The 15,588-nt window shown below is 42.8% G+C and overlaps 1 protein-coding gene across 1 annotated transcript in view; it reads right to left on the bottom strand.

Moving 5' to 3' along the window:
- PIEZO2 (piezo-type mechanosensitive ion channel component 2) overlaps window positions 1–15,588 on the bottom strand; it is a 428,995-nt gene that overhangs the window by 52,502 nt on the left and 360,905 nt on the right. The window contains exons 39-42 of the mRNA XM_015414359.1: window positions 14,894–15,152; window positions 10,207–10,389; window positions 8,174–8,420; window positions 5,449–5,581 (exon numbers count right to left, since the gene is read on the bottom strand). Of these exons, the coding sequence (XP_015269845.1) occupies window positions 5,449–5,581; window positions 8,174–8,420; window positions 10,207–10,389; window positions 14,894–15,152 (822 nt within the window). The remainder of the gene's footprint in view (window positions 1–5,448; window positions 5,582–8,173; window positions 8,421–10,206; window positions 10,390–14,893; window positions 15,153–15,588) is intronic.

The following is a 15,588-nucleotide window of genomic DNA, read 5'->3' on the forward strand; positions in this document are numbered from 1 at the left end:
GCAGCCGTAGACTCCGGCAGCAACTGTGGCGGGGTCTGCAAAGGAACGCCCTCAGGGGGGCCGGTCTTACCCTCCTTAGAAGACTTGGACTGCTTGTCCTTTTTAGTGGCATGTTCCTTTCCAGACTTGCCTTTAGATGACTGTTTTGAAGCGACCTTCGATGTCGATCTCGTCGGTATCGATGCTCCGGTATCGACGGCTGCACGTGAGGTAGAAGGTTGGTCCGCCATAGCAGAAGGCGGGTGAAGAGCGGATTCTAACAGAGCGACCTTTAACCGTGCGGCACGGTTCTTTTTCGTCTGATTAGAAAATTTAGCACAATGCTTACAAGTATCTGCTCTGTGTGACTCGCCTAAGCAGAACAAACAAAGTTCATGGCCATCTGGAGGGGCCAATTTACTTCCACAATTCTTACAGCGGTTGAAAAAGCCCCACTTCTGACTCTTCTTCTTTTTCTTTTCCATACGGTGGGAAGAGACAAATGCCGGGGAAAAGTGAAGAGGGAAGGGGGGGGGGAAATGCCCGAAGGCCTGAGGAGTTTCCCCTCAGGAAAACAAAAGTTCTCGTTTTTCTTCTTCTTCTTTTTTTTTAAAGAAAACTGAAGTAAAGAAAATAAAACGGAGGATGATCCTAAGAAACAAAGGAATAAGGTAAAGGCCCGAAGGCAGTAACAGCTATCCGGTCAGGAGGAAAGGCAAAAAGGTCCTTTCAACGCGGCGGTAGAGAGAGAACTGGCGGGATCTCCGCGCCCGTCCCTCTGGGCATGCGTGCTGGGGTTCCTGCGCATGCTCAGTGGGACTCGCGCAAAAATCCTTTGAAACATAGCTTGCTACGGCACCGGTCGGGTCAGCGCAGGCGCACTGAACCCATTGGTGTGAAGCACAGAGACCACGAAGAAGATCAATAAGTTCACAGTAGGGTAGGGATGTGTGCCTGCACAGACACAACTCAATGAACAACCGTTACAGGTAAGTGCAACACTCTTTTCATCGTCGTTTTGTGCAGTCCCACATGGGAGACTAGCAAGCTGACTTACCAGGAGGTGGGGTGAGCAAGTCATTGAAAAATCAAATGCAAGACCGCTGATCAGACTGGCGTCTCTTTTCTTGTACTGACATCCACAGAATAGTGCCTGATAAAGGTATCTGCAGGTGACCTTACAGATGTCAGCCAAAGGGATTCCTCGCTGGAAGGCAGCCAAAGCAGCTTGTGCCTTCATGGAGTGAGCCTTAACATTAAGAGGTCACACTGCTTGTTTGTAGGACCGTCTAATTGTTGAGATGATCCATCTGGATACAGTCTGTGATGAGGCTACTCTCCCTTTTGAAGGCCCAGCAAAGCAAACAAACAATTGTGTGACTTTTCTGAACCGATCTGTTCTTTTCAGATAAAACAATAAAGCAAGTTTCACATCTAACATGTGTAGTTGTTTCTCAGCTGCAGAGAATGGTTGCAGGAAGAATACAGGAAGTGAGATGTCCTGACTCAGGCCAAATTATAGACTACCTTGGACAGGAAGTATATACTAGGTCTCAGAACTACCTGATGATCATGAAATTTGATGAACGGGTGGTTATCTCTAAAGAGCTGTTATTTTCCCTACCTGCCTGACCGACATGATGGCTACCAGAAAGGAAACCTTGAAGGAGAGATTGTCCAAGGAGCATGTGGCTAGAGATTCAAAGGGAGGCTGTATTAATTGAGCTAGAACCAGTGATAAAGACCATTGCAGAACAATGGGGACCTTTGGAAGATAGAGGATGTTTAATCCCTTGAGGAACATCTTGGAAGAGTTATGTGAGAAAAGTAAAGATCCTTCTATTAAAGAATGGAAGACAGAAATAGCTGCTAAGTGAACCTTAATAGAAAAAAACAGCCAAACCTGTGGCCTTGCAAGTAAGTAAATATTCCAAAATTAATGGTAGGGGACAAATTATTGGGGAAACATTCCTGGTGAAGGCCCATGAAGATAAATGTCTCCATTTGTGATTGTAGGAGACACCAGTGGACAACCTACAGGCGTTCAAACTAACAGAAGCTACAGGGAAATGTTCTCCTTTGGTGTCAGTAGCCAGGCAGTTAGGCACAGGTGTCAAATATCACAGTGGAATGCATCCACATCAGATCTGGCAGATGAATATAATTGCCCCTTTACCTCTGAAATAGGGCCTGAAACCACACTAGATGGGGGTAGAAATGGGTGATCAGGGTGCAGTGTGTGTTGTCTCTGATCAACATGGTTACCATCCTCCCTACTAGGGCAAAAGGAAGGAAAGCATAGAATACAGTATGCATCCGAATTAGTTGAAAGGCATCTCCCAGAGAAAATGGATCAAGGACAGCCTTTGAACAGAAAATGTTGGATAGCACATTCCCAGATTACAGTGGTTTCTGCTCAGAGGGGGTAGAATGCTGTGCCTCCCTTGCTTGTTTAGATAACAGATAGCAGTGGTATTGTCCATTTGCACCTGGACCATCTTTCCACGTATAAGAGCTGTGAAATAATTAAGGGCATAAAAATGGCTCTTAACTCCAGAAAGTTGATGTGAAAGCCCTTTCAGCAAGAGACCAAGTGTCTCTTAAGCAACTGTCACTGCAATGGGCATCCCAACCCATTAAAGAAGTGTCAACAGCAACTACAACTGTGTGAGATGGAGAACCGAAAGGTATTCCCATAAATAAATTGGAGTCAAGGATCCACCAGCCAAACTCTTTTAAAATCAACCTGGGGATGGAGAATCATTGATTCTAGGAGTGTACAGAGGGGTTAAATACACGTATGAACCAATTCTGTAATGGTCTCATCCTCGCAAGATCTACCTCAGGGAACCTTGACTTTCTACCAGTCGGATCCAATCTTGAAACCAATTGAACAGAAATTACTGAGGCCGGATGCGAAGGACAATCCATAGCTGGTTTTGACATCGGAGGAGGAGTGTGTTCCACCAAGGGAGATGATTTAGCTGCCAGGTCTACAGAACCTGATAAAATACTGTACCACAAGGCGGCTTTTAGATGTGAAGTGTAATCTACCTGGCTCTTAGGGCTGAATTGCTGACAGATCTGACAGGCTGTCACATTATGGCCTTCCCCCAAACATGGGAAGTATACAGAATGTTCTTCAGTGTGCATCATTTTGGTGGCATAAGATGAACATTTTTTGAAGAGGGACTTTTGTAACACTTTGTATTTGTGAGAGATAGGACAAAGAAGATTTGAAGTTAAGGAGAGAAGTTAGAATGTTCTTCATAGAGCGGTGGCAAAGAACAAACAGAGGGAATAGGGGGAGCACCTCCCCTGGAGCATGTATCCGTTTGGGCAGGAAAATGTACTCTGTTGAGTTCCTGAGGGGACGCGTTCACCTTGCTCTGTTGCTAGTGCTAAGAGAAGCTTAGAAATCTTTTGGTGGCTGGCCCGCATGCATGCACTGTTCCATGTGGGACTACACAGAACAACTATGAACTAACATATGAACCCATATAGAAACTGTGGGCATGTAATGAAGTTGATGGGCAGCAGATTCAGGACAGACAAAAGCAAGTGGGGAAGTCTGTTCACTTACTGTGGAGCTCCTTCTCAGTAATCTAGGGTGGGGCAGTCACAACCAATGGGTAGAGGCTCCTCCCCTACTACCTCTCTGTATATCACACCTAATCCAATCACACCTGCTACTGTCATTTGCCTGCTAATGTCATTTGGTACCTGAAATCACTCCACTTTCCAATATATAGGACAGATGGTCTCACATTCTAGCTGTATTTGAAGAAGCGAACAGTGACTCACAAAAGTGGATTACTGTAATGCTCTCTACATGGGGCTGCCCTTGGGCCAACTCCGGAAGCTGCAGCTGGTGCAAAATGTGGCGGCCAGGCTGCTGATGGGTCTCCCTATGTGGGAGCACATCCAGCCTGTGCTAAAGTCGCCGCACTGGCTGCCAATAGCATTCCGGATTCGCTTCAAGGTGCTGGTTTTGACCTCTAAAGCCCTATATGGTCAGGGACCTGCCTACCTGAGGGACCGCCTTTCCCTGCATGTTCCCCAGAGAGCACTGCAATATGGGACACAACACCGCCTGACCCTTCCTGGCCCTAAAGAGGCCAGGCTGACAACAACTAGGTCCAGGGCATTTTCCTTGGCTGCACCAGTATATTGGAATGAGCTCCCGAGTGAGATCCAGGCCCTGAGAGATCTCCAGCAATTTCGCAGGGCCGTGAAGATGGAGCTTTTCCGCAGGGCATATCAGTGAGATTGATGTCATGCCAGCTGAGCCTTGCCGACCTGCTAAGGCATGTAAATGGTAGTGATTACACTGTGGTAGAAGTTTAGATATAACATATACTGAGCCTTTTTATTGATATTTATTGTATTTATAGTTAAACTGTTTTATATGAATTGTTCGTGTTTTATGTATACTGGTTTTATTGATGTTGTAAGCCGCCCTGAGCCGCTTAGGCAGGAGGGCGGGATAAAAGTCGAACAAATAAAAATAAAATAATAAATAATAATAAATGCTCATACCGTACTACAAATTTTGTTAGTCTTGAAGGTGCTACTGGACTCTTACTCATTTCATTGTGCTCTATGGTTACAGGTAGAACTTAATCTCTCATGTACACTTTGGTGTTTGAATAGAACAGCCATCTTGTTCTCATAGTTATAAAAGAAACATTCAAAATGTGGAGACATTTTTTGCAAGTATAGGTAAAAGAAAAAGAAAAAAATGTAGTGCGGGAAAGATTTATGGAGCTGATACAAAGTGTGTGTGCAGGGAAGCCTTTCCCCTCTAAAAGTTCTTTAAAATTATTCTTCAAATTTCCAAAGTTTGGAAAAATAACTAGAGTAAGCTTCAGTTCAAACAAGCATCCAATATCTATTCCAATCAAATATTTGTGCTGTTTGGTTATGTTATCTCTAATTTCGCCACAGACTAAGGGTTTTTTTTAAAATGGCGATTTATTTGATTTCTTACAGGTATCAGTGAAACAGTTTCATCTCAGAAAAGATTCACTGAACTCATAGCTAACTTCTGGGGTAGGCCCTATTTTAGCCTTCAGTCCATGGGGTTCTTCTATCAAGCAGGATCCAGGAGCACTGAGTCATGTCAGAAGTAGAGGCCTGGACTGATATAGTTTTAACTGAAAATATTTCAAAGTAATATTGTATGCCACCTTAAACCACAAGGAATGGTGGGATATGTTTTAATAAGTAATAACTGAATAAATAAGTATGGGGCAGTGACATCATCTTGCCACACTGATTCATGAGGCACATGCATATGGAGAGTGAGGCCTTGTATATGAAGCTATGGTCAGGTATGGGCCTCTGTGCAAGGTTCTCCCACAGACAAAACATATAGTTAATCCTAGGATATTTTACTGCAAAATGTCTTTATGTTCTGCATGCATAACTTGTCTTTAGTCAAGTCTGATGAAATCTTTAACTGCTCACTTTTTAATTGTAAATGCTTTAGCTTTGATAAATTGTTCTCGCAGTTTTTCCACAAGAAGTTCTTTCCTTGATTTTTGCTTTATGCTCAACACGCTGCTCCCTTTTTGACTGCTGTTCCGTGTGCTGGTACTACCTGAGAATGTCAGGGAAGGTGGGGGTGGGACAGAAGTAAAATATTACAGAATGGTACACTAATATTAACACAATATATACATTTAATTTCCAAACAAAGCAGTGCAACCTTCAACTTAAAGTAATGCACAGTGAAAGAATATTTGAGTAGGTCAACATTTAAGATACTGTATACCTAGAGGCAAACAATAAAAAGCCTTCCACATTATGCACCGAGCTGTCAAATAAAATAATAGAAATAAACAAGTGGGGAACCTGTAAGGACTTGGGTGGGGTGTCACTTTGTTTCCCTCTATATCCCCTCCCCCACACTATTTTCTTTTTCTTTTCTCATAGCAGTCCTTGTATTCTCTCCTTTTCCCTTGCTTCCTTCTTTCCTTTCCACTCACCAACCAACCATTCTTTTATCTGCCCCCCCCCCCGTCTTCAGCTTTATTTCTTATTTATTTACTTCATTTATATGCTGCCTTTCTCCCCCACGGGGACCCAAAGCAGCTGACATCATTCTCTTTGCCTCCATTTTATCTTTACAATAACCCTGTGAGGTAAATTCCACTGAAAAAGAGTGAATGACCCAAGGTCACCAGGCAAGCTTCCATTCTAACCAACACTGGCTCTCAGCTTTCCCTCCTTCCTCCGCCTAGCAGCCTCTCCTTGGAGTCTGGCCTATTTGCAAAAGTTGTGTGGTGGCTGGTCACTCAGGTGAGTTGTATGGTGCCCACTACCAGGATGGGCCAAGTTTTACAAGTTGTGTGAAGGCTACCTTTATGGGTTATGTAGCATTATATTATCTGATAGCCCGTGCTGCACCTTGTGCAAATTTCATGGTAACAAATTATCCAGCGATTGCTGTGGGGTAGGGTTGCCAGACCCCTGGTCCAGCCAGGGGATCCCCCAGTCTTCAGGGCTCCAATCCACCACCGGCCAGCTGGCTGGCAGGGGAAGCCCCACCCCCAAACAGGGACATCACTGCGTGATGTCCCTGTCATAATGACATCACCCTGAAGTGATGTCATCACATTGCTGACATTGGGGGGAACACTCTAGTTTTTGGGCAAACTCTATGGTTTTGAGGGCAAGAAACCATAGAGATTTGCCCCAAAACTAGAGTGACACCTCCAGACATCAGCAACACAATGATGTCACTTCCAGGTGACATCATTGTGGTGCGTGCAGCAGCCAGGTAGGACCTGGCAACCCTACTGTGGGGCTTGCCTTCAATGATTCCTCCCTCCTGGACACCTCCTCGAGGTGGAAGCCAAAATAGCCCTGGACAGAAACCAAGATTTAAAGGCTGGCAATACACTTGTGGTTGCCTAGCAAACCCCACAATGGCCACTGAAATCTCAGAAGACATTCATTTCTTAAAGGTACAGGTACTGCTGCGGTGGCTCAAGTGGTTAAGACGCTGAACTGCAGGCTGTGGAAGGTCAGTAGTTCAGCGGTTCAAGACCCGGGTGCTGCAAGACAGGGTGAGCTCCTGTCTCTAGTTCCAGCTCCTGCCAACCTAGCAGTTCGAAAGCAAGAAATTACAAGTAGATAACTAGGTACCACTTCGGTGGGAAGGTAACAGCGTTCCGTGCGCCTTGGTGTTTAGTCATGCCGGCCACATGACCACGGAAACGTCTTCGGACAGCGCTGGCTCTTCGGCTTCGAAACGGAGATGAGCACCGCAACCCTAGAGTCGGATTCGACTGGCTTTCGAGCAAGGGAACCTTTACCTTTTTACTGCTTCTATTATTGGGAGGGGTTAACTCATCAGTGGGTTGTTTTTTTTTTTACATTTCAGATTTTTATGCAAACCTGGGGCTTTTCTCAGGTTTGTAGTAAGATCTGTTTTGTCTGTTCATGGCTCCAGTCTCTGGATTTAAGTATCCACAGATGCTGCCATGATGAGAATTAGATATATTGTTGATTGATACTGCAGGTAAATTGTATGTGTATCTTTCTGGAATGGAAATGGAGAAAGGAACAAGATACACAGAATTATGAGTTAGTCTTACACAGAGCAACTAAGGGGCCATTACTGTGGGATGGTCTGTTAATTTATTACTATCTTCTTCTACTGTCAAGTAGTAGAATATTGTGCTGAATATTGCAAATCTTGCAAAATATTGCAAAAGTCTTTTTGCTTCCAGTTATAATTTAACTTTTAGTCTAGGGCCTGAACTACATTACTTTGGCAGACATAGTTTCCCAAGCCTTGTGTTTGCTGGATAATGTGAGTTTGGGGCAAGGAGAAGTGTATATGTGGGGAAATTAGTGGGTAGGAGATAGATTAAAATTCCCTTGTTTTGGCTGCTGTTTCTTTAAATATTCACAGTTCAGAAAGTTTGAAGCCATGGTTATTGAATAAATTGCCTCATTTTGGCTTAGTTCTGCTCTCTCTTTTTTACACATTTAATTGTAACAAATTAAACATCGTTATTGTCTAAGAAATTAAGTAACAACGTAAACCGTGTTTAGTTTTGCATTAAATACATTCCATTATTTTCTTTAGTTATAGGTGACCAAAGGTGCACTCCACAATCTGAAGCAAGTACAAATATTCCACTCTATTTGAGAGTCTGGTTGTTGTTAACCATTCACATACCTCGTTTTGACCGGTGTGAGGAGAAGCTGGATCTGTGTGACAGCTGCGACCCACTGCTTGAACTTTTCCTACGGATGGCGGTTTGCTGCTCTGGGAAATGGACATGTATAGACTCAACAGACGCTGCCAAGTCAACTGATCTCAGAGAGCCAGCAGAACCTCTCCTTTCTGACTCAGCCATCTCGTCATCAGAATCATCTTTACTGATGAAGTCTCCTCCATCTTCTTCATCCCACAATCCATGACACTAATGGAAGAAAAGTATAAACTAAGATTTTGTGCACCCATGTTGGTTGACAGAAAAATTCCAGAAACATTAGACCAGTAATCCATTTAGTTCCAGAGAACTCAAAAGCTTTCTGGTGTGATATTTTTGTGGATCCCAATGAAAGGAAATAAATACACTTCTCTTTATGTAAAACATTGACTATGGGTATACTTTCTGTATTCATCACCCGAATCCTAGGTCTATATTAACAATTAAAGAAAATGTCACTTGAAAGTACTAAAATACATTAATGTATCTGAAAGAAAATGATTGTTACAAGTACTACTCTTACAAATGCAGTTTAAAGATACCAGTTGCAGAAGTTATAGATGAACTACAACATGAACTGAGAGCTTTCACTTTGGCGAGATGGCCTTCCCTCTGCCGTTTTGAGGAGAGATATAAAAAGATTCCCATGAAGAAGAGAACCTGTCCATGTGGCACCAAAGAGGTAGAATCAATTGAACATGTATTGTTTTATTGTTGCTTTTTCAGGAAGTTCAGTTAAATATAATTTCCCCTCTGATTAATAATTATCCAGGATGTTATTCTGATGTTGATATCTTAAAGAAGCTTTTCATGGATGCTAATCAACAGGTCAGGGGCCGCGGTGGCTCAGAGGTTAAGACGCTGAACTGCAGACCGAAAGGTCTGTAGTTCGGCAGTTCAAGACCTGAGTGCCGAATGACAGAGAGAGCTCCCGTCTCTAGCCCCAGCTCCTGCCAACCAAGCAGTTTGAAAACAAGAAATTGCAAGTAGATAAATAGGGACCCACTTCGGTGGGAAGGTAACAGCGTTCTGTGCATCTCGATGTTTAGTCATGCCGGTCACATGACCACGGAAATGTCTTTGGACAGCGCTGGCTCTTTGGCTTGGAAATGGAGATGATCACCGCCCCCTAGAGTCGGATTCGACTGGCTTTCGAACAAGGGAAACCTTTCCCTTTCCCTAATCAACAGGTCAGCTCTGCTAATTTTTTTTCAGCAGCTTGTAGAATTCATGGTGAAATTTTTTGTATGGATTTTAAATTTTAGAGATTTCCAACTATTGGTAATTATTGGACCAATTTTATTTTCCAATTATTTTATTGTATAGCTTTATTTCTGATTTGTACTGGCTGTTGGCTGAATGAATAAATTGACTGAAATACTACTTTTACAACCACAATTTAAAGATACCAGTTGGAGAAGTTAAAAATGAACTACAACATGAACTATACTGATTGTCATTTTAAGAAATATTATAATACAGATACTTTCTTATGTAAACTTCTTTTTTAAAATACAGAGCAGAAATGGCTAAAAATCAAAGCACATAACAGTTTAAATTTCAGTAGTAAATTGGAAAGTTTGATGTTGCTGTTGCCATATCTGCCTATTAAGCTGTCTTCATTGTCAAAGTGTTAGAAAGCTGCTTTGAGTACCTTATGGCCCCAAATTGGTAAATTAATCATGTAAATAAATATATAAGCAAACATATGAACAAATATCTCTCACCAAGGGCTGAAAGCACAGCATACATACACCTTCACATCATAGGCAGTATCCATTAACTAATCATATTCAGGTATGATTTTCCATCATGTATTTTGCAGTTTAATCTGATCAACTCTCCATGTATCTCAGTCTTATTATCTATAACATGGAAATGGTAATCCAAATATGACAGATGTCCAGTATGCTGACAGTATTTTTGTATGAAAATACCACTTTGTACTAAAAGCAAAGCTATTTTAAGCATAACACATGTATACATTTCAAAATACCTTTAAAATGGATCGGTGGAAAAACAATGCAAGTAGCTGAACAAGGTCATAGTGAACGTAACCCTCTTTCTTCTCAACACCAATAATATTGGGAGGATGGTAAGGTGCATCTTTTGTGAGTTCGAGTTTTGCATTCCAAGGGAAGAAGCCAAACTGGAAGAAATACTTTATAACTATTGTCACCTGTACAAAAAAAAAAAGTACAAGTGAAAAGTAGCCTTATATCAGCCTGAAGGGAAAAAAGGTCATGAAGCAGGACTATGTTTTGGAGACCTCAACTTTCCCTAATGAGAGAAACAGTAAAAGAGAAGTTGGTGTAAAAGATGTTATATTTCAAATTACAGTTTGGCAGATGTGCTAAAGTGGCTTGAACAGAAAAGGGGAGGGGGAGAGTGTCTGATGAAGGAAGGGAGAGAGGGAGGGAACTATAAATCATGTATTTTATTTCAGACATTTAAAGTTCATGAATGCAGTGAAGCAGATAGACCAGGGTGTCGAACTCATTTGTTTGGAGGGTTGGATCTGACATAAATGAGACCTTGTTGGGCTGGGCCATGTGTGTCATAAAATGTAATGCCAGGTAGTGGAGATATAAACTTTATAAAGGACACAAACAGAAAAATAAAAACATGCTTAAAACATTAGTACTCTTGCAATATTTTGTTTATTTAACAGTGTCTGATAACTGACACTTCTTGCTCTAAATTATTGCATCAAAATGTGTGTACTGTTGCAATCTTGAGTATGCTGTTCAAGTGTGTATCTGCAAACCTACAATGACGCAGCAGCAGTAGAACTGGAAGAAGCAGCAGAAGACAGCCAGTTCCACTGCGGGCCTGAAAGAAGCCCTCTGGGGGCCTGATCCGGCCCCCGGGCCGCATGTTTGACACTCCTGAGATAGACTGTAAAGAAGAGGAATGGGTACATTATAATCCTTAGTCAAGACAAGGAAGAGGTGGCTTGTCTTACCCTAGCCTTCTTGCACCCCTCCTCATTCATTGTGTTTACCAATAGTAAATAATTGCATACATAGTGAGGCTTTGCAAGGGATTTGGCACTTTAAAGGAGCTCAGGATAGCATCCAGGGAATCTGCTTAGAAGTGGAAAGGAGGCAAGGAGCAAGCTAACTGTGGTTTATGAACAAACTGTTGTATGTTTGTAAGAAAAGCAGGGTTATACAAACCAAGCAGAGTTTGTACAAAAAACTGGTGTAAACAAACCCATTTGTCACATATGAATTAAATATACAACCTATAGCAGTTAAATCAGTAAATTAATAATGTATTGCATGAATACTTTTGACAAGTCCAGTATTTAGTACAGATCAATTCCACTAGATTACACACATATGAGAATGCAATAATTTGATTGCCCAGTTCCACAGGGGCACCATATTAGTGTGCTGCCGACAAAGTAACAAAAATATGTCAAAGCACCTTAATGACTAACAGATTTATTATGGTATAAACTTTCACAAGCCAGAGCTCACTCAGATACATGAAGTGTTATATTTAGTTTTCAGAGAGCTTTATCAGCAGAAGTACAAATACAAAAGGGTGGGATGGGGGTGGGGAGAGAGCTTTCTCAAAAACAGGCTGGAAGGCCAAGTTTCCAAGAACAAGGGTGAGTATATTGCATTGTTGAGCACAGAAGAAAACAAGATCCAATCAAAAGAGCTAAATCTGAGTTGGAATTCATAGACAAGCCTCTGCAACAAACCCCACTGACAACTCTGTTCCCATATCCCCTCAACTGACACTATTACAGGGCCTAATAATATTATCATCAAGGGTTCATTTACAGTTGCACATCCTTTAATGTGATATGTGTCATCATGTAACAGCAATGTACTTCTGCCATTTAAAATGGCCAAACTGGACAGTGTCAAAGCAAGAGAACAAATGCACACAGATCAGACATTAATACCCAGAAGCCAGGGAGAGAGCACTGCAGTCTCCTTGGACACGCAATAATTGATGTAAAGGTCGCAGTCACAGTCCCTCTAAGCTGCACTAAGGGGTGCTGGTTCACATTTCAGAGGCCAGCTCTAGGGTTGCCAGGCCCCTCAAAGTCCCCAGTGGGGGGGCATTATTGGAGGGGGTGGGGAGTCCCTAACGTGATGATGTCACACAGAAGTGACATCATGTTGAGGAGCAGCACCCCCACCTCTCCCCAGCAGGGTTTAAAGACATCATTTAAAGACATCATTTAAATGCTGCTGGGGAGAGGTGGGGGAAGCTGTGAGCGCCTGCATTCCAAGCTCTGAATTCGGGGCTTAGAGTGCAGGCATGTGGCCCCCGCCGCTTCACAGTAGCATTTAAAGCCATCCTTTGAATGCTGCTGGGGAGAGGTGTGGGGGAGGTCGCGAGCGCCTGCATTCCATGCCCCGAATTTGGGGCTTAGAGTGCAGGCACATGGCCCCTGCCTCTCTCCAGCAGGGAAAAGGTGGAGAGGAGGCTGGGTGGTTGCTCTTGGAGGCGGGGCTTCCCCCACCCACCAGCTGGCTGGCGGGTAGGAAGGAGCCCCTCCATATCGGGCAACCCCCACCAAACCAGGGGTCTGGCAACCCTAGCCAGCTCAGAGGATTTCTGCTTCAGCTCACAACCAAGCTTCCATAGGAAACAATGGAGAATGGGGGCACCTTCTTCTGGGGTCCATAAAATTGGACCCGCTGGTCCAATCTTTTTGAAATGGGGGTGGGGTTGCTATGCTGCAAATTTGCTTGTAGCCACCACCACTTCCTGTGGCAGTGAATTCCATGTGTTAATCACTCTTTGGGTGACAAAGTACTTCCTTTTATCCGTTCTAACTCAACCGCTCAGCAATTTCATGGAGTGCCCACAAGTTCTTGTATTGTGAGAAAGGGAGAAAAGTACCTCTTTCTCTACCTGCTCTATCCCATGCATAATCTTATAAACCTCAATCATGTCTCCCCTCAGTCGTCATTTCTCCAAGCTAAAGAGCCCTAAGCGCTTTAACCTTTCCTCATGGGGAAAGTGTTCCAACCCTTTTATCATTCCAGTTGCCCTTTTCTGCACTTTTCCCAAAGCTATAATATCCTTTTTAAGGTGTGGTGACCAGAACTGCACACAGTATTCCAAATGAGGTCACACCATTGATTTATATAGGGGCATTATGATATTGGCTGATCTGTTTTCAATAAACTGTTTTCAATTAAAATATAGTTTAAATATAGTTTAAAATAATTCATTCTGAGATTTTTACAAGGTAATGGAAATAATCTTCTAACAAAATAATTTATACAATAGTCAATGTTGATTTGCTCACAACTTTAATGCTACTAGTTTTTTCACTCACAAGGTAGAATTTCTGCTCACAACACTGGAGCTTAGAGGGAACACTGGAGACTCACAGTACTTCAGGATAAATATTTCTGCTGTTAGAAATCATATATAGATTTTATACTAACAGAATTGGACTCAATATAGACTTGGAATGGTTTGTACATTACTTAAAAGTAATTCCTGCTCTTTACAAGTTTGTGTACACTACTCAGATTCATCTTACTTTTCTAATTTGTGAGTAGTCTACTGCCACTCAGAGTCTGCTGTTTGCACTTTTGACAGGGCCACTTTCCCCTCTGTGCTCTGAAATACAATTTAATACACTTTTCCCTGGGAAACTGGGCTTTCTGGCCTTTATTATAGCTCTCCCCCTACCTAATTATAGCCCTTCTGCTGTTTGCAGACCTGGAAACTAAGGATGTGTATTCGGATACTTCCAGTCCAAATAATAACCATATTTCACACTGTATATTTTACATTTTATACTTTATTATTTTTACTGTTAGTGGCAAAATATCCCTGCTTACCTAAAATAAGACTAGTCCCCCCCTTGTGCCATCAAGAAAAAAACAGTTGTCTTGGGAGGCTGGGGAGTTGGAATTCTTTCCGCCATCTTATATAGGCTGGGGGGTTTTGTTATCTCATAGATGCTGTTTTTTATTTATTGGTATCTATTGGGTTTTTTAACTTAGTTTTAAATTGAGATTTGTATACTTATTCTGTTGTAAGCTGCCCTGAGCCCTATTCTAGGGAAGGGCGGCCTAGTAAATCGAAATAAACAAATATGTACAAGTTACAGTCAATAACTCTTTTTAATGGAGTCATCTTACATTCAGGATTGTTTTCCCTTCAGGTAGACACATTACCATTAAAATTTAAAATAAAGCCTTTTTGTGGAGAAGAAATGGGTTCCATATACCAAGTTCTGTGCTCAGTTTAAGCTAGGGCTGCCAAGTCCCCCCGGGGGGCGAGGAAAACCCCGCCCCAGAGGCCCGTTCTCTGCCGCCGGCGGATCAGGCCCCGGGGGAAACCCCACCCCGGCGTGCGCGTCACCAGGAAGTGACGTTATGTCGCCGGGCACACTGGGGGCGAGGCCACGGTCATCCGAGGGAAAACTCTATAGTCATTTCATAACGTCATTTCCTGGTGACGTGCATGTGGCGCACGTGCGTTTCGCGTGCACGCACTCCAGCCGCAGACTGGGAGTCCCCCGGTCCGCAGGTTTTTCGACTTGGCAACCCTAGTTTAAGCCTTTTAATCATAATGTACATCAGATCTTGTTTCTGTGCACTTTGCAACCCAGATTTACTGGCACTCAAAAAAAGTCTTCCTGAGTATACAAAAAGTATACAATACTCAAAAGATACAGAAAGACAACATACCTCAGTGTAGACAATAGCAGTCATCCAAAAACGCTTGCTAGGTCTTGGGACAGACAGCATGGCCCAAAGGAAGATAAGGATAGGAAGCACAAGGGTAATCATGGAGGCGGAGATCATGTGATTAAGAATAATCACGAAGTAGCACACCATTTCTGAACGGGCTACAAGTGTATTATAGAGAGCATAAATAAGCAGCAAAAATCGAGGCTGACCGGTATAGAACTTCTCGGAATCTTCCAGTTCTTCATCATGAAACATTCTACGGGAACAAAGTAACGTAATTTGCTGTATTAATATTTTAAATAAGTATTTTAATAGTGCAAGAACAGTGCAATATTATTTTAGAACAGGAGTCCCTAACCTTTTGGGACTTCAGGCACATTTGGAATTCTGACATGGCATGGTGGGCACAACAACAACATGACGGCCACGAAATGGCTGCCTCAGGAGATGGAACCAGCCACAAAATGACTGGCACAGATTAATTTCAGTAACACAGTGCTGCTGCCAAAGTAACATTTTCAAAAATCTGCACAGCCAATCAAATCTCCAGTAGTCAATGAGAAGCTATACTGGCCAAGAGCCCTAGCAGGCCCTGCCCCCTTCCTTAAAACACTTGGCAGGCACTAGAAAAGGAGTCAGCAGGCTCCCAGGCACCCACAGGCACCGTGTTGGGGACCCCTGTTTTACAGCAG

The sequence above is a fragment of the Gekko japonicus genome, unplaced genomic scaffold (genome assembly GCF_001447785.1).
Source record: "Gekko japonicus isolate JY-2015 unplaced genomic scaffold, Gekko_japonicus_V1.1 scaffold157, whole genome shotgun sequence".
Lineage (NCBI taxonomy): Eukaryota > Metazoa > Chordata > Lepidosauria > Squamata > Gekkonidae > Gekko > Gekko japonicus.